At 39.2% G+C, this 18406-nt stretch overlaps 1 protein-coding gene and 1 pseudogene across 1 annotated transcript; both read right to left on the reverse strand.

Annotated features, from left to right (window-relative positions):
* Positions 1 to 4296: 4296 nt before the first annotated feature.
* Positions 4297 to 5253, reverse strand: LOC131394591 (olfactory receptor 7E178-like). Its single transcript, XM_058525984.1, has one exon. It carries the CDS (start codon positions 5125 to 5127, stop codon positions 4297 to 4299), a length of 831 nt encoding a protein of 276 aa, XP_058381967.1. The 5' UTR covers positions 5128 to 5253.
* Positions 5254 to 16065: 10812 nt separating this feature from the next.
* On the reverse strand, positions 16066 to 17776 carry LOC131394592 (olfactory receptor 7E24-like; annotated as a pseudogene).
* Between the last annotated feature and the right edge of the window lie 630 nt (positions 17777 to 18406).

Raw genomic sequence — 18406 nt, forward strand, 5'->3', positions numbered from 1 at the left:
AAGGTTTGTAATACTGTGGTACTGCTGATATTTTCATCAATATCATCACCATCACCCTCCTGATCCTTTTTTGGTTCTCAGAGAACAGTTTACAGGGACTTATTCCTGCTGCCATGGGGGAGATACCTACAATGACAGAACCAGTGTGGGAGAAAAGCAGAACTTTGAATGAGAATTTTGGGATCCCCACCAGAACCAAGAATATAAACTACATGGGGCTCTAAGCTGAAACTTTGCATATTGGTGCCTTCCCATCTGTTTGTCCCAATGCTCCTGTTTGTCCTAATAATGAAAAAACAATGCTCCTGACAGTCTCTTCTCCATCCACCATTGCCGTGGTACTCACTGGGCTGTTCTGTATCTCTGCTGAAGTATGACCAAGGAATGAGAATCCACTGTCCGTCTCCTGCTGGGCAAGCAATGAAGGTTCAGGCTCTTTCCTCAGGACTGTCAAGAAGACAGAGTTAGTCGTGGGCCTCTTGATGCACATGGTGATTCTGGGAGAAGACACAGATGTGAACCCTGCTGAAGTGGGACCAGGATCCTAAAGGGCTAGAGGCACAGGCTGATTATTTACTCTTGTATGGCCTTGAGAGCTCAATGCACAGAGCTCATAATTAGTGAAATTGGTCCATGTTATTCCAATCTCTGAGGACTTGCTATTATTAATGGAAGGCGGAAAGGGAAAAGTGATTGTATTTGGAAAAGTCTGGGCCCTTCCTCTTTTCAGGAGGAAGATCATCCGTACTCCTCACTTCGAACTTCCAAGTTGCAGGGATTTTGTAAATTCAGATGATTTTTGTTCAATTAAAAAAAAAAAGTGTCACTCATATGTCTGCAAATTTATTGAATTAATAATGCTGTGCAGGGAGAATTATGTCTTCAATACGAAGACTCTAATGCAATTTTTATTTTTTCAATTAAAAGTTATGTCTTTAAGGACAATTTCCTACTTTTCTTTCTTTTTCCCTGCTTTGTGGTTTTGGATGTTACGTTTAGAGATGTACGTTTTTTGCTATTTTGAATGACAACCAAAGTTTTAATTTTTCTGTAGAATTTGTGTATGTTGGTACATTAAATAACTATCTATTTTGACTTACTTACTAAATTGACAGTTTCCTTAAATACTACAGGGAGTTTCACAGATGTCTACATTCTAAATGTAGGGCTGCAGTCATCTCAAGGCTTGACTAGAAGAGGATCTGATTCTAAGCTCACTCATGTGGCAATGGCAAGATTCAGTTCCTTGCGTGCTGTTGGCCATGGACATCTCTCAGTTTCTTTTTTTTGTGAGGAAGATCAGCCTTGAGCTAACATCCATGCCAATCCTCCTCTTTTTGCTGAGGAAGACTGGCCCTGAGCTAACATCTATTTCCAATATTCCTCCCTTATTTCCCCAAAGCCCCAGCAGATAGTTGTACATCATAGTTGCACATCCTTCTAGTTGCTGTATGTGGGACCCCACCTCAGCATGGCCAGACAAGCGGTGCTTTGGTGCCTGCCTGGGATCCGAACCCAGGCCCCCAGTAGCGGAGGGCACGCACTTAACTGCTAAGCCATGGGGCCAGCCCCTCTCGGTTTCTTGCCATATGGGCTTCTCCACTGGGCAGCTGACAACACGCCAGCTACCTTCATCAGCACGAGCTGGTGAGAGAGCAGAAGAGGCCTGGCAAGTTGAAAGCCTGAGTCTATTTGCACTTTAATGTTGGAGTGATGGTCTAATATTTTTTGATCGTTTATTCATTGCATGCATGTCGCAGGGTCCAGCCCAGTTGGGGATGGGTAAATACAAGGGCATGAATACAGGAGGCAGGGGATATTGAGAGGGTTTTAGAAGCTGCTTACCACAAAAGCATTTAACCCTTTATGAGGAATTTGGGCTGTATGCGCAACAAGATTCTAGAGATGTCTCTCTGCTTTCCAGCAGAGTCCCCAACTCTTCACATCACTATCTTCTCAACAAAACTCTACTGGAGAAGAACTAGCACATAGAAGAGCTTGCTTGGTTTCAGGTATTTCGGCAGGCCCCACCGTGCTGCTCCTGACCACATCATAAGAAGAAGTCTCCCTGGTTTCTCTTATAGCAACAGAGTTCTTCCATCTTTGCCAAGAGAAGCCATAGCCATTTCAGGATAGATTTAACAAGCACCTCTAGAAGCTTCTGATTTCTGCTCAACTAGAAAGGGCTCATATTCAAATATATGTTCTTTGGAATCTTTGTATTTGAACTCTTGAAGTCTTTTTAGAATGTGATTTTTGTCTTATATAATGAGATAAAGTGGGATGTATGGGAATTATGATTTGTGGCAACCTCCACATCTTATCTTTGCAGTCCTCCTGGCTCAGATTTCTCTGAATGAGGAACTCGGAGACTGATTTCTCATTAACTGATAGGAAGGAAATTTGAACATTTACCCAATTAAATTAGATATGGGAGAAAGTATGCTAATTATGTGTATGTGCATCAATGGCAGGGGAAAATTTTAGGGACCCCAAATGACCAAATGGTGGGAGCATAAAGAAGAATTGGGAGTGTTGAGACATTTTAGAATGTTTGGGTAGTAGGAAAAATCTAATATTAAACTGAAGTCACTTCATAATGGGAAGAGCCCATCAGATACCAGGATCATTGTCGGTGAAGTTGGCAGGTGATTTTGGTTAGGGGTAAAAGGCAGAGTTATTGGACAGCTTTTCACAAAGCCTGGATTGCTACCTCAGAAACTATGTGTAGCATCTCCAGAGGAAAGATTGATATGCACATGGGTACCTGGGTAAGGAGCAGAAGACAGAAGGAGCTGATGACAGATCGATCACGACAGATGACAGGGAAGTATGGTTACAAAGTGGAATCCTAAAGAGACTGTTACTAGTGAAAGGAAAGATGTCCCTTTTGCTGAGGACATGGTCCTTTGTTACCCTTGAGTAATGAAAATTAAGATAGAGTTAAATTTATTCATAATGACTTGAGTGACAATGATCTACAGGCACAATTAGAACCACACAGCCACTGGAAATATCATATCATTGCTTTAAACCTCAATTGTATACCCTTGACCAAGATATATTATTACAATCACTTTTTTGTCCTGAGCTCACTTTGCAATCTTCTAACTGAATCTCACAATGTAGCTTTATGATTTACCAGTCAGGGTTCAATCAAGAAAATGGAAACCATACTAGTTATTTTAATGAAGACAATTGTATACAAGTATGGCTAAATAGTTATTAAAAGATGAAAAGCATAAAAGAAAAAATATGGTCACACAGAGTCATAGTTGCAGGATGTAGTGACAATGCCATAGGCTAAGAGGTAAAGGGGAAAAGTTGGGCATTAGTGTGTGTGACATTTATTGGTTGTTATTAGAAGAATCTAAAGGGAAACCAGATGGAAAATCAGAGCAGTAGTTAAAAAATTCCCAGCCCCCACACAGCATCACAAATTAAATTAGAGAATGGTAAATTTGGAGCAGAAACACAGTAGCTTGATATCCAGCACATAGGACCAGCTCTAGAGTGTGGAGAGAAAAGATATGTGAAAAAAATATTACCAAGAACGTGAGAAAAAATCACATTGCCTGTTACTATGGCAAGCTCTTTCTTATCTTCTTGTTTAGGAACTCTGGTCACTTTAAGATATTTAAGATCTGATCATGAACAGTAAAGGACCCAAGTTGTTTGAGTCATCTTTGAATGAAAATTCTGACAAAATTCAATGGTTCTTCACTTTGGCTGCACATTAGATCCACCTAGGGTGCTGTTAAAACTCTTCATGCTCTTTTCACTCTTCAGTCCAATTAAACCTTAATCTGTGGTGGTGGGACTCAGGCAAGAGGGTTTTTAAAGCTCATCAGATGTCTCCAGTATGAATCAAAGATTGCAAAGCAGTGACATACATTCTCTCACACAACCTGCCTCAATAGATTTGATCGAAGCCAAAGTTTTGTGGAAAATAGACATAGGCAGTGAAAATGGGTGAGAATTGTATACAGATATTATAAAAGAGAGTTCTGAATTTCTACAAGATGCCTGGGTCATAGATGACAAATACGGAAGATTCCATAGATGTAATAGGGTTCAATTCTGCAGTGATTTTGACATACATAGGACCCCAGAACACTCCCTTAATCCCATCAAAGATGTGCCAAAATAAGCAATTTTCAGATTTGATAAAACAAGCGGAATGAAAACCATGAGCTACAAAAATTATGTGGCCAAAGAGGTATGTTTACCAATTCCAGATGTTTAGTTTTCAATCATTTCTAATCCACAGACCAAAAAATGGCCCAACTATTGAGACTAGGCTGTTCTGTTGAGGAGCCTCTGCATGGCCTTCTTGAGGTCCCTGCTCCTCAGGCTGTAGATGAAGGGGTTCAGCATGGGAGTGACTACAGCATACATCACTGAGGCCACCACATCCCTCCTGGGGGAATGTGAAACAGGAGAACTGAAGTACACCTCAAGGGCTGTTCCATAAAATAAGCAAACAACTGACAGGTGAGAGCTGCAGGTGGAGAAGGCTTTGTACTTCCCACCTGTTGATGGCACTCTCAGAATGGAGGAAACAATTCGAATATAAGAGAAAAGGATCCCTGAGACTGGAATGCCACCAAAGATGGCACCAATAAAATACATTAATATTTTATTGGTAGAGGTATTGCTACAGGCAAGCTTGAGGAGTTGAGGAGGATCACAGAAGAAATGAGGAATTTCCACATTTGTGCAAAAGGTAAGTTGTGACATCATTAAGCAGTGCAGCTGGGAGTCCAAAAGGCTGATCAAAAAAGACACCAGAACCAGCAGGCTACAGAGGCGTGGGTTCATGATGACCAGGTAGTGCAGGGGATAACAAATAGCTACAAACCGATCACAGGCCATCACAGCTAAGAGTAAACTGTCCAAACAACCAAAAAAATAAAAAAAAGACAACTGAGTCAGGCAGCCCACATAGGAGATGACTCTGCCATGGGTTAGAATATCCAAAATCATCTTTGGGACCGTGGTAGAAGTGAAACCGATGTCAGCCATGGATAGGATGGAGAGGAAGAAGTACATGGGGGTGTGGAGGTGGCAGTCAGAGCTGACAGCCAGGATGATCAACAGATTCCCCATCATGGTGACCAGGTACATGGATAGGAACAGGCCAAAGATTAGAGGCTGCAGTTCTGGATCGTCTGAGTGGCCCAGGAGGAGGAATTCGAAGACACCTGTTAGATTCTGTGGTTCCACATAGCAGAGACACCTTTTGGAAAATAAAGGAGAGATGATACAAAGGAAACAATTATTCAGCTACCCTTCAGTGTGTCTTCATTTTGGATTCAGGCACTTCATAAATGAAGTATTCATGCTTGAGGACCATACTCCTTTAGCAATCTTTCTAGTGTGGCAAACACATTTTTCTTAGAACTCTTTTCTCATTGGCTTTTGCTCCATTCACCTGTTTATATATGCATCCACTTTGGAAAGATGGGGCTAAAGAAATTAGGAAGAATATTTAGAGATTTAAAAAATCCACAAACCCACTAATGTAACAGTTCCCTTCTTTGAAGAAAACAAAAAGAATAAGAAATATCCTCTCTCTTAAAGAAACAAAAATTAATTAAATGACACTAATAAGCAGTCAAATGTAATTATACTATCCAAATGCAAGGCAATTAATTCCCTTTATTTGGACTATTTATAAACACCCTATAAGAACTATGTAATAAAGTGTCTGACTACATTTTGTGTGTGTGCATTAGGCTATTTTTTTTTTTTTTTGGTGAGGAAGATTAGCCTTGAGCTAACATCCGTTGCCAATCCTCGTCTTTTTGTTGAGGAAGATTGGCCCTGGGCTAACATCCATCTTCCTCTATTTTATGTGAGACACTGCCACGGTGTGGCTTGACCAGCAGTTTGTTGGTCCGCCCCTGGGATCCGAACCTGTAAATCCCGGGCTGCCGAAGCAGGGCGCATGAATTTAACCACTATGCCTCCGGGCCAGCCCCTGGCTGTTAACAGTTTTTAAGCCATTCTGTCTCTCTTCCCCTTCTGCTCAATATCTGAGCTGGCTGATAAAAAAGCCTAAGTGTTTCCGTTGTAAGATAGACAAGTCCTGGGGATGTAATGTACCACATGGTGACTATAGTTAATGACACTGTACAGCATATTTGAAATTTTCTTGGAGAATAGATCTTAAAAGTTCTCATCACAGGAAAATTTTATAAATATGTATAGTAATGGATGTTAACTAGACTTATTGTGGTGATCATTTCACAATAGATACAAATACTGAATCATCATGTTGTACACCCAAAACTAATATAACATTATATGTCAATTATACCTTGATTTAAAAACAAGAAAGCCTGGGTCCTCCCTCTTTTGGGGACAATGAGAGATTCAATCCTCGCAAGCCCATGCACATATGCAGGAACTCTCACTGTGAACCCACCATATAACCCCTATAAAAAACCCAAGCCAGCCACATTCCTTGAACTCTCACATCATTTCAGACCAGCTTAGACAGCTTGCTATGCTCTCCCAAGACAGGGAGATCTTTATATGAGGAATAAAACTTTTTTTTTTACCTTTGTGAGTGTGTGGTATTATCAGCCTCACCATCAAAGCCAAATTTTGAGTGGGAGACCATCCTATTTCTGCAGAGGGTCCACTACATTCAACGCAGAGGGTGAGGCACTGAGACAATGACCACCACCATTGGAACTCTTTCTTCTCTTGCTCTGGCTTGCTCCCTGGCTCTGCTGCCTGATGACCAGCATGCACTTTGAGCTACTACTTGCTAGAAGATTGCACTTTGGACTGTGCTACATTGTACTGCATTTGTTGAGTCCTTCCAATCCTTTCTTACAGACCTAACTTATCTAATTTAGATGTTGCAATAATTACTTGGCATTTAGACACGAGAGTGTGGGATTGGGTCCTTCTTTAATGTAGTCCTGGGTCTTGTGTCTCAGTTCAGATCTATCTGTATGTCCTGGAATGAAGCCATGACTGACACTAGGGTCAGGAAAAAGACTCTTACCTTGATTGGTTGTATGTTTCAGCCAGGCATTGAGTGGGCATTAGAGAATTGAGAGATAGAGAAGAAGGGGGAGGAAGAGAAGGAGGAGAAAGAGAAGGAGAAGAAGGAAAAGAAGGAGGAGGAGGAGAAGGAGAAGAAGGAGAAGAAGAAGAAGAAGGAGGAGAGGGAGGAGGAGAAGGAGGAGAAAAGCAGCCGTTGTGTGTCATGCTGAGGTCTGCACCTCTCGAAACAGACCAGGACCTTTAAATACCCCTGCTGCTATTGTTGCCCCATGCCTTTGTTGCAACAAAGATCCAGATCTGCAGGATTATAGGGAGAAACACCCATGGCACCCCTGTAGCACAGTGAAGGGGTTAACTGAAATTTGATTTAAGCACAGGGTACACAAAACCTGTAAAACAACCATTATCGTGGAGGAGGTCTCCAACACTGAGGATACTGATTTGAGGCTTTCTGGAGAAAGAAATTTATAAATATGAGTGGGATAGAAAGGAGTGCCCTCGAAATATATCCAATGATAAAAGACAAGAAGAGAAAAAGGAGAGAAAGAAAGAAACCTGGATATGAAGGAAGAAACAAAAAACTGGAATAGAGGTATACAATTTGACAAAGTTGGAAGTCCAGCATTTACTAAAAGAATTAATTTAACAAAACAAAAAAGGCACCAATTAGCTTTTGCATCTCTTCAAACTAGGTTCTGAATTAACATTAATATCTGCTGAAATGCAAATCATGACTGGCAAATCTGTGTGTCCTCAGTCAATATTGGGGCTCAAATTATAATAGTAACTGGGGATCCCACTACATTTAAGCAAGGAACCCTTTATAATCTTAGGGAGGTTCTTTTTTTTTTTTTTTTTTTTGGTGAGGAAGATTGTCCCTGAGCTAACATCTGTTACCAATCTTCCTCTTTTTGCTTGAGGAAGATTGTCCCTGAGCTAACGTCTGTGCCAATCTTCCTCTATTGTGTATGTGGGATGCTATCACAGCATGGCTTGATGAACAGTGTGTAGGTCTGTGCCCGGGATCAGAACCAGCAAACCCTGGGCCACTGAAGTGGAGCGCACGAACTTAACCACTATGCAACCAGGCCAGACCCTTAGGGAGGTTCTTGAACACAAAAAGGGAGGACAAACAGTATGCTTCACCTTCACCATTGGAACTATTGTCTTGCCTGAATTTCCTGTTGCAATAGCATCTATTGCTCTCAGAAATCCCATAAGGGGCATGGACATTCTGACTAAATTAAAATTAAATTAAGTTTTTGGCATTGTAGAGGAAAATCCTACCCAGTTTTTCACTTCCTGTTGTGCCTTCTTTACTCTCACACAGAACCTTTTACTTCTGACATTTCTGGTCACTGAATGTGGGGGTTTTCCCCACATCAAGCAAGTTTCCACAACATCAGCTGAGTGTCCTACAGTTTAATTCAATTCTGACACTATCTGCCTGGAGGATCAGATCCAACAGGTTAAGGGCTCAGTCCCACAATTCTGCTCCTACTTCAGATGCTAATCCTAAGTGGTAGGTCCCTTGATTACCCACAAATTCTGTCTGACTTAGCTACAAATCAGAGGTTCTCATGACTCCCTCCTCAGGTTTGATTAGTTTGTCACTCTGGGAAGAGTGCTTGGAGGGAAATGATCAATCTCGTTCATTTCTTTTGTCGTGCAGGACATCCTTGAAAGGGATGAAAGTCCAGGCAGGAAAGCCCCAGTGTGTGGAAGCCATATTGACTATGCTGTGTTCCTATAAACTAATGAAAGATAATCAATATTTAACAAGGATTTATATATATTTTGTTTTGGTTGCCTACCCTGTGTCAACCACAATGTAGGTGCTGGGGAATCAGAAATGAATGAGACTCAGTCATTTCTCTGTAAGCATTCTGCCTGGAGTGACCTGGAAAGAGAAAAGAAAGGTTGAGTAGGATGGTTGGGTCTTTTTTTAAATTTTATTTAAACCACTATGTAATACATTATATAACCCCATGTATAATATTTTATATAAATTATAAAATGTTATAATTTCACCAATATACAAAATTGAGATATTTTACATTCTTTTTTTGTACATCTTCAAAATCTGGTGTTTTATACTGACAGCACATCTCAATTTGGACTAGCCACATTTCAAGGGCTTAATAGCCATATGAAACTGAATTATACAGAAAGATATTGCCCTATGACCTGTGAATAGACTCTCACTACTCAGATCCAAGCCTGACTTCACATCTTTTTATACCGGGACCTGGTTCAAATTAAATAAATATGTATTAATGTACTCCTTTCTTCAACTGTTAAATAATGATAATGTGTGCACCTATATCTTGGGGGTGATTATGCAGATGAAAATTTAAAAGCTGCATACCACATAGCTTGGAGCATGTCATAGGAAACTCTCAATAAATTTTCATGATATTATGGTTATTCTCCTCATCCCCAACATGATTGTAATCATCACATTCATGATCATTTTGGAGTGCTTAGGGGATGGTTTCCATTTCCTCCTCTGGTGTGAGTGATGCCTATGGAAGCTAGAAACAGTGGTGGAGGAGAGCAGAATTCTGAATGAGAGTTCTGAAATCTCCACCTGAAAAAAGAACATAAACTTCCTTGACCTTTGAGCTGAAAGTTTCATATTGATGCCTACTCATCTGCCTATCTCCATTATCTTACTTGTTTTCATAATGAAGAAACAAGTTCCTCCGTAGTCCCTCCTTCACCCACCATCTCCCTGGGTACTTACTGGTCTGTGCTGTATCTCTGCTGGGGCATGACCTAGGAGTTTGGATCCACTGCCCTCTCTTGCCTGGTGAATGAAGAGGGCTGAGACTTTGTTCTCAGGACTGGAAGGAAGACAGATTCAGGCATAGATTCCTTGATGGAGACAGTGACTCTGGGAGGAGGAGATACAGGTATGAAGCCTCGCTGGGACTGGCACGTTGAAAGGCTGGAGGCACTGGCTAATTATTCACTCCAATATGGCCTTGAGAGCTCAATGCACAGAGCTCATAATTAGCAAGATTGGTCCATGTTATCACAATCTCTGAGGTCTTCTTAATTTAAAATAAGTGGAAAAGGAGAAAAGTGAATATATTTACAAGAGTCTGGACCCTTCCTCTTCTCAGGGGAATGTTCATCTGTACTGTGTTTCTGACTTCCAATTTCGAGGATCTTAACATGAAATGCAGACTCTTTTCATTTTCAATTTAATTTACGACTTTTTGACTTTAAGACCTGCAAATCCATCGTGATAATCACGTAAATTAGGGAGAATTAGGTCCTCTATAATAAGAATCTGAAACTCTGTCCATTTTCTCAGTTAAGATTTCTGTCTTGAAGAGGAACTTTTTATTTCCCTTTTCTAGGGTTTTGTTTTTTGTTTTTTGTTTTTTTGCTTATTTAAATGATGGCCCAAGTTATAATTTTTCTCTTTCATTGACATATGTTGGTATATTACAAAACTATTGACTTTTATACTCTTATTTATAACTTGTTACTTCACTTGAATAACCAGAGTATCTTACAGAATTGCAATCAAGGTGTCAGCTAGGTCTGCAGTCATCTCAAGGTTTAACTGAAAGAGGATGAGTTTCCAAGCCCTCTCACATGGCTGTTGGAAGGATTTCTTGTGGACTGTTGGCCAGAGGACTTCCTAAGTTCTCTGCCACACGAATTTCTCACAGGGAAGTTCACACATGGCAGTTGGCTTCCATCAGAACAAGCAGACAGGTGACAGAGAAACGAAGGCCAGGAAGATGAAAGCCAGAGTCTTTTTTGTACCCTAATCTTAGAAGTGAATCTCATCAGTTTTGCCATGTTGTATTTGTTGGAATCAAGTCATCAGGACCAAGATACATTCAAGGGGACAGGTCTCCACAGTGGCATGAACACAGGAGGCAGAGGTTGTTGGGAGCATATTAGAATCTGCCCACCATGCAGGCTGCACCCTCGATAAGAACGTTGGTTTGTAAGCTCCTCAAGACTCTGGAGATGTCTCTCTGCTTCCAAACATAGTCCACAACCCATCACACCACAATGCTGTCAGTAAAATTTCCTTGCAGTTGAGCTGATATATAGGTAGAAATTGCCTCTGATATTGTATTTCTACAGCCCCCACCGTGTTGCTTCAGGACATGCAGTCAGAAGAAGCTAAGGGGTGTCTCTTCTATCATGTGGGTTCCTCCATTGGCATTACATCGACCTACAGCCTTTCTGTGCACAAATTCAACAAATCCCCAGTGGCTTCTGATTTCTTCTCGCTGAGAAGGGTGCATTTGCTCCAGAATGTATTTCCTTTAGATTACTTTGCGTTCACAGATCCTAAAGTTTAAATAAATGTGCTTTTGGCCCGTCTGTTTTTTCTCTAGTTGATAAAGTGAGTTGTATGGAAATGATGGTCGTTTACAGCCTTCTACATCCTACCCATGCAGTCCTCCTGGCTTAGGGGGGGTCTCTGCATGAGGAATTCAGAGATTGTTTTTTTGTTAACTGATATGAAGAAAACTTGACAAAAACAAGATGGTGAGTTGGAGACCCCAGCCTTTGCCCATGCAACAAAGATCAAGAATTTGACAGCTGCCCATGAACAAAAATATTTCTGGGACAGCTCAGGAGTCCCCTTAAGAAACTTCAGCAACACAGTGGAATAAAACACCTGAGAATAACCACACAAAAGGGAAGGAAGTACAACTTCATTTTGCCTGCCTCACCGCATCCCTCAGCCCAGCCCTGCTCAGCACCAAGAGTAAACTCACCAACTAGCAAGGGTTCCCTTCACTGGGAAAGGGAGAGTGGAATGAATGACCAGCTTCCCCAACCTTTCAGTGCCCTGCACGGAGGACCTGCTTCAGTTTCACCACACCCAGAGAATGGCAAAGTTTAGACATATAGACACAGCTAGAAACAAGGAAGAAGAGAAGGGACCACCAATATTAGCCACGAGTTGATACGGTACTGGCATAATAATAGGCACAGAGACCAAGAGTCCAGAAATAAACCCCTGCATATACAGTCAACTAATATTTTGGAAGGAAGCTGATAACATTCAATGGGGAAAGGATAGTCTCTTCAATAAATGGTGCTGGGAAAACTGGATAACCACATGCAAAAGAATAAAATTGGACCCTTATCTTACACTGCTCACAAAGATGAACTTGAAATAGGTTAAAGATTTAAACATAAGACCTGAAGTTATAAAACTCCTAGAAAAAAAACATGGAGAAAAATCTCCTTGACATTGGTCTGGTAATGATTTCCTTGATATGACACCAAAAGCACAAGCAACAAAAGCAAAAGTAAACAAGTGAGACTACATTAAACTAAAAAGCATCTGCATAGCAAAAGAAACAATCAGCAAAATGAAAAAGCAAGCTACAGAATAGAAGAACATATTTGGAAATCATGTATCTTTTAAGGGGTTAATATTCAAAATGTACAAATAACTCATACAACTCAATAGTAAAACAAACAATCTGAGTAAAAAATGGACAGAGGAACTGAATAGACAGTTTTCCAAAAACTAACAAATGGCCAACAGGTACGTGAAAGGTGTTCAACATCACTCGTCATCAAGGAAATGCAAATTAAAACTACAATGCATATCAACTCATACCTGTTAGAATGGCTATCTTCAAAGACACAAGGTAACAAATGTTGGCGAGGATGTGAAGAAGAGGAAACACTTGTGCACTGTTGGTGGGAATGTAAATTGGTCTAGTCACTGTGGAAAACAGTATGTAGGTGCCCCAAAAAGTTAAAAATAGAAATACCATATGATCCAGCAATCCCACTTCTGGGCATATATCCAAAGGAAATGAAAACATTGAAGAAATATCTGCACTCCCATGTTCATTGCAGCATTATTCACAATAGCCAAAATATGGAAGCAACCTAAGTGTCTGTCAATACATAAATGGACAAGGAAGATGTGGTAAATATATATACAATGGAATATTATTAAGTCATTAGAAGGAAGTAAGTCTTGTCATTTGTGACAGCATCTATGGAACTTGAGGGCATTATGCTAAGTGAAGTAAGTCAGACAGAGAAAGATAAACACTGCATAATATCTCTTATACGTGCAGTCTAAAAGAGCCAAACTCATAGAAACAGAGAGTAGAATGGTGGCTACTAGGGGGTGGAGGTGGGGGAAATGGGGAGATGTTAGTCAAAGGTACAAACTTCCAGTTATAAGATGAATAAGTTCTGGGGATCTAATGTACAGCATGGTGATTGTAGTTAACAATACTGTATTATATACTTAAAAGTTGATAAGAGAGTAGGTTTCAAATGTTCTTACCACAAAACAGAAATGGTAATGATGTGACATTATGGAGGTGTTAGCTAACTATATGGTGGTAATCACTTAGCAAGGTATAAGTGTATCAACTCAACACCTTGGACATCTTAATCTACACAATGTATTATGTCAATTATATCTCAGTAAAGTTGAAAAAAGAAATACATCAACCTTAGAGTAGATGATGATGATAATGATATCTATATTAACTTTGTTCTTACCATATGCATATTGTCTGTTTAATCCTAGAGTGCTCTCAGCTAAATATCATTAAAAATGAAGCATTAGAGGCCATGAGAGTTATAAAAATATATCCCAGTGTACTCAGCTAATAAGTTAGATGAGCTGACATTGTAAATCAAATCTCAGCCTACAAAGTCCATATGTTGAAATTATACACTGGTCTGTTAATTATTGATTATGACAGTTTGCTCTTATTGATCCACTACTATATACTAAATAGTGTTCTATTCAGTCCATTTGATTATATCTTGTCAACCAGCTTCAGTTGAGTGCTCTTGTTATCATAACTCTACAGATGAGGCATTTAAATAGAAATATTACTTATCATACTCAAAGTCACACAATGTGTAACATCAGGTTACTTATGAATTACTGGAATGCTTATTTAAATTAACTTCCTTAATGTTATATTAGGATTTACCATTTGAAGGGAAACTACCATTTGACTTGTCCACAACACAATTATATATAATTATTGCAGGGCCTTGGAAGATAAGCACTATTACATTTAGTTTGATGCTGAGGATTTTGAGGCTCAGAAAGGAACTTTGAGTTGCTAAAGTTTTCAAATGTTTGAACAAATATCTGGGCTGTTGAGTGTCTTCATATTCCATATTCTTTCAATTATCTGCATTTCCTATTCTAATCAAGCATTGTCACACCATGCTTGCTGTTAATCCATCGTTGGCACTCTTCTATATCTAAATCTAAATGTAAAAATAAAAAAACAAACAAAGTGCTACCTCAGGGAAGAGTCTATCATTTCACATCAAAAAGCAACATATTTTACCATTTATCAAGATCCTTTGACTATCATGTAGACTTGAATAAATGTATATGCAAATATAGAAATGTAGTAATTTCTGTTGGGTGATATCTTCCCACTAACTGCTATGGCTTCATCATCTGCCAAGTTCATTCCTTTCTCCAACATCGAAGTTCCTTATCAATGTAGCTGGTAGGTGATTTACCTTAGAGGTAAAAGACAGAATAAATTCAACTAGTTATTGGACAGGTTTTCAGGGAACCAAGATTACCACCCAAAAACTATGTGTGACATCTCTAAGGAAAGATGGATACTCATTTTGAAGTACACAAAAGGCATCCAAAGACTAAGTTATCGTGACAGAAGCATGGTAACAAGATGAAGTCCTAACCAGGCTATTAGTAGTGAAAGGAAAGAGCTCACCTTTGCTGACAACACGGACAATTGCTGCACAGGGTAAAGTAAAAGAAGATAAAGTTCAATTTATTTATGATGAAGTTTGTGGTTTAATAATCCTCATACACCATTAGAGTCACACATCAACTGGAGATATGATATCAGTACTGAAATCTCAGTTGTACACTATTAGCAAAGATATATATTTAAAACCACTTTTATTTTATGAGCTCATTTTACAATATTCCAATTGAACTCAATTCATAATATACCTTTATCCTTATGTTATAATTTATCATTCAGGGTTTAGTTAAGAAAAAAGAAGCAAACCTAATTATTTCAATGAAGAGAATTGAGTACAGGGAATTGGTAAAATAGCTACTGCAGAACAAAGGCAAAAACGGGACAACGTGGTGCCAGATGGAAGCCAAAAAAAATACCAAGGGCTTAGGAGTGTAAAGGGAGTAGTGAATTTAACTTTAGAGTGTAGTGAAATTTACTGATCATTATTAAATGTATGTGACAAGAAAGCAAGATGGAAAATAGAGCTGTGATTCAAGAGACTCACCCCAACATCACAAAGATAAGCACAGAAGGGTGAGTTTGGAGCAGAGAAACAATAGCTTAATAACCAGCACATATAAAAATCTTACAGTGTTGAAGGACAAGGTATTTGAAGAAAGAATTTGAAGAAAACCACATTGCCTGAAGCTACAATAAGCTCTATCATAACTTGCCACTTTGAGTTTAATTTCCTTAGAAACTCACAACTGAACCGTCTTGGATGCTTTTGAAAATCTTCACACCTAGACACACACCAGTCCAACTAAATCAGAATCTCTGGTGATGAGACCTAGTCATCAGTATTTATTAAGACTCCCCAGGAGATTCCAATAAAATCCACAATTGAGGTCCAATGAACTGTATCCTCAGATATTACCTGAATAAATAGAATTGACAGATGCAAAATTTGTATGGAAAATACACAAGAACCGTGGAAAATGATGCAAAATTTAAATATATGACAAGAGAGTCGTGCATTTCACCTGAATACCAGGGTGAAATGGTATTCTCAGTTCTTCTCAATGACCCTGGTGTCATTGAGAAGAACATCTCATGCAACCATTATGATGTGTAAAGGATCCCAAAATACTCCTCCAATTCAATTAAAGACCAATCAAAAGAAGCAACTTTCATATATGAAACAGGAAGAAAAATGAAAACCATGAGACTGAAAAAATAATGTGACTAAGAAAGCAGTATTCACCGGTCTACATGTTAGGTTTTGCTGACTTTTCCAACTCACACTCCAGAAAGGATTGCACATACTCTGGGGTTAGACTTGTCTGCAGTAGAGTCTCCACAGGGCACTCTTTTTTTTTTTTTTAATTTTTTGTTTATTGCAGTAACATTGGTTTATGACATTGTAAAAATTTCAGGTGTACATCATTGTACTTCTATTTCTGCATAGATTACATCATGTTCACCACCCAAATACTAATTACAACCCATCACCACACACATGTACCGAATTATCCCTTTCACCCTCCTCCCTCCCCCCTTCCCCTCTGGTAACCACCAATCCAATCTCTGTCCCTATGTGTTTGTTTATTGTTGTTATTATCTACTACTTAATGAAGGAAATCATACGGTATTTGACCTTCTCCCTCTGACTTATTTCACTTTGCATAATACCCTCAATGTCCATCCGTGTTGTCACAAATGGCTGGATTTCATCATTTCTTATGGCTGAGTAGTATTCCATTGTGTGTATATACCACAGCTTCTTTATACATTCGTCCCTTGATGGGCACTCTTGATGTCCCTGTTCCTCAGGCTGTAAACGAAGAGGTTCAGCATGGGGGTGACCATGGTGTACATGACTGAGGCCACCACATCCTTCCAGGGGGAAGGTGACAATGCTGATCCAAAGTAAACTCCAAGACCTGTTCCATAAAATAAGTCAACAATGGACAGGTGAGAGCCACAGGTGAGAGCCACAGGTGGAGAAGGCTTTATATTTCCCACCTATTTATGGAACTCTAAGATTAGAGGAAATAATTTTATAGTAAGAGAAAAAGATCCCTGAGAAAGGGAGAAAATAAAAAATGACACCAAAAAAATACATGACTATGTTATTGGAGAAAGTGTCAGAACAGGCAAGGTTGAGGAGTTGAGAAGGGTCACAGAAGAAATTAGAAATTTCCACATCCGTGAAGCAGGCAAGTTGTAACACGATCAAATTGTGCATCTGGGAGTCCAAAAGGCTCATTGAAAAGGATGCCAAAACTAGGAAGCCACAGAGGCATGAGTTCATGATGACCACGTAGAGCAGAGGGTGACAGAAGGCCACAAACTAATCATATGCCATAGCAGTCAGAAGCATATTATCCATACATGCAAAAAGGATAAAAAAAGACATCTGAGTCAGGCAGCCTACATAGGAGATGACTCTGCTGTCAGTTTGGATGTCCACAATTATCTTGGAGATGGTGATGGAGATGAAACTGATGTCAACCAAGGACATGTTGGAGAGGAAGAAGTACATGGGGGTGTGGAGGTGGGAGTCAGAGCTGACGGCCAGGATGATGAGCAGGTTCCCCAACATGGTGACCAGGTACATGGACAGGAACAGCCCAAAGAGCACAGGCTACAGTTCTGGATCATCTGAGATTCTCATGAGGAAGAATTCAGAAACACTTGTTTGATTCTGTGGTTCTGTGTAGCTTGGACACCTTTAGAAAAAGAAAAGAGGGTTAGAAAAAAGGAAACAAGTAAATGGACATCGAGTACTTTGTGTATATTTTGGATTCAAGTAATTCACTTTTGAGGCTATACACCCCAGTACCTTCAACAATATTTTTCTGTATGGCAAATCTTATCTTGATAGAATTGTTTTCTCACTGGTTTCTGTGTTATTCACCACTTTCTATACACACTTACTTTAAAGACACTTGACTGAAAAGTGCCAGAGGAGCAACAACATTAGAGATAACAAATCCGTGATCTCAGTAAAATAAAGCCTACTTCTTTAAGAAAAAAAAATGTAGAATAACAAAGACTCTTCTTCCTTTAATAAAAAAAATCATTTGAATTTGAAGAAATTAAGTAGTTAAATATACCTTTTTTAATTCAAATACAATGCTAGATATTCCCTTTATTTAGAATATTTATAGAAACACTCTATAAATGGCAGGACTGTGTAGTCTGGATTCTAAATTAAAGCTGAATGTTCATAATCAGAAAACATTTTTATGTGATAGTGAACTTCGCGAGTCTTATAATTCTTAGTTTTCTGTCTTCCCTCCTTCACGGAAATAAGCGATTACTCAAATATGAAGGTTGTATTTTGAAGGTCATTTGGTATATAATTCCTGTCTTTGGCTTTGGTGGACTTCAAATTTTGGTAAATATGGTTTAGTTAAGTCACTTAATCATACAGCATTGATGACTACAAATATGGCATTAGTGTACAGGGCATCTATCAATGATTAAACAATAATGAAATTTGAGAAACATTCTTGAAATTTTTTATTTTATACTAGTTTGTTTGTACCAAGTCCATACAATCTCAGTTAAAAGGTCTTGTATGTGAAATTACTCTTTGATTTTTTATTTTTGGACTCTATTCTGTAGTGGCCTAATAATACTGCTTTATTGTTTTTTTCCCCCAGCTT

This window comes from Diceros bicornis, chromosome 30, assembly GCF_020826845.1.
Source record: "Diceros bicornis minor isolate mBicDic1 chromosome 30, mDicBic1.mat.cur, whole genome shotgun sequence".
NCBI lineage: Eukaryota > Metazoa > Chordata > Mammalia > Perissodactyla > Rhinocerotidae > Diceros > Diceros bicornis.

Excerpts from the sequence above, each read along its gene's own strand:
- LOC131394591 (XM_058525984.1), bottom strand. The coding sequence starts at position 5,127 with ATGTACCTGGTCACCATGATGGGGAATCTGTTGATCATCCTGGCTGTC.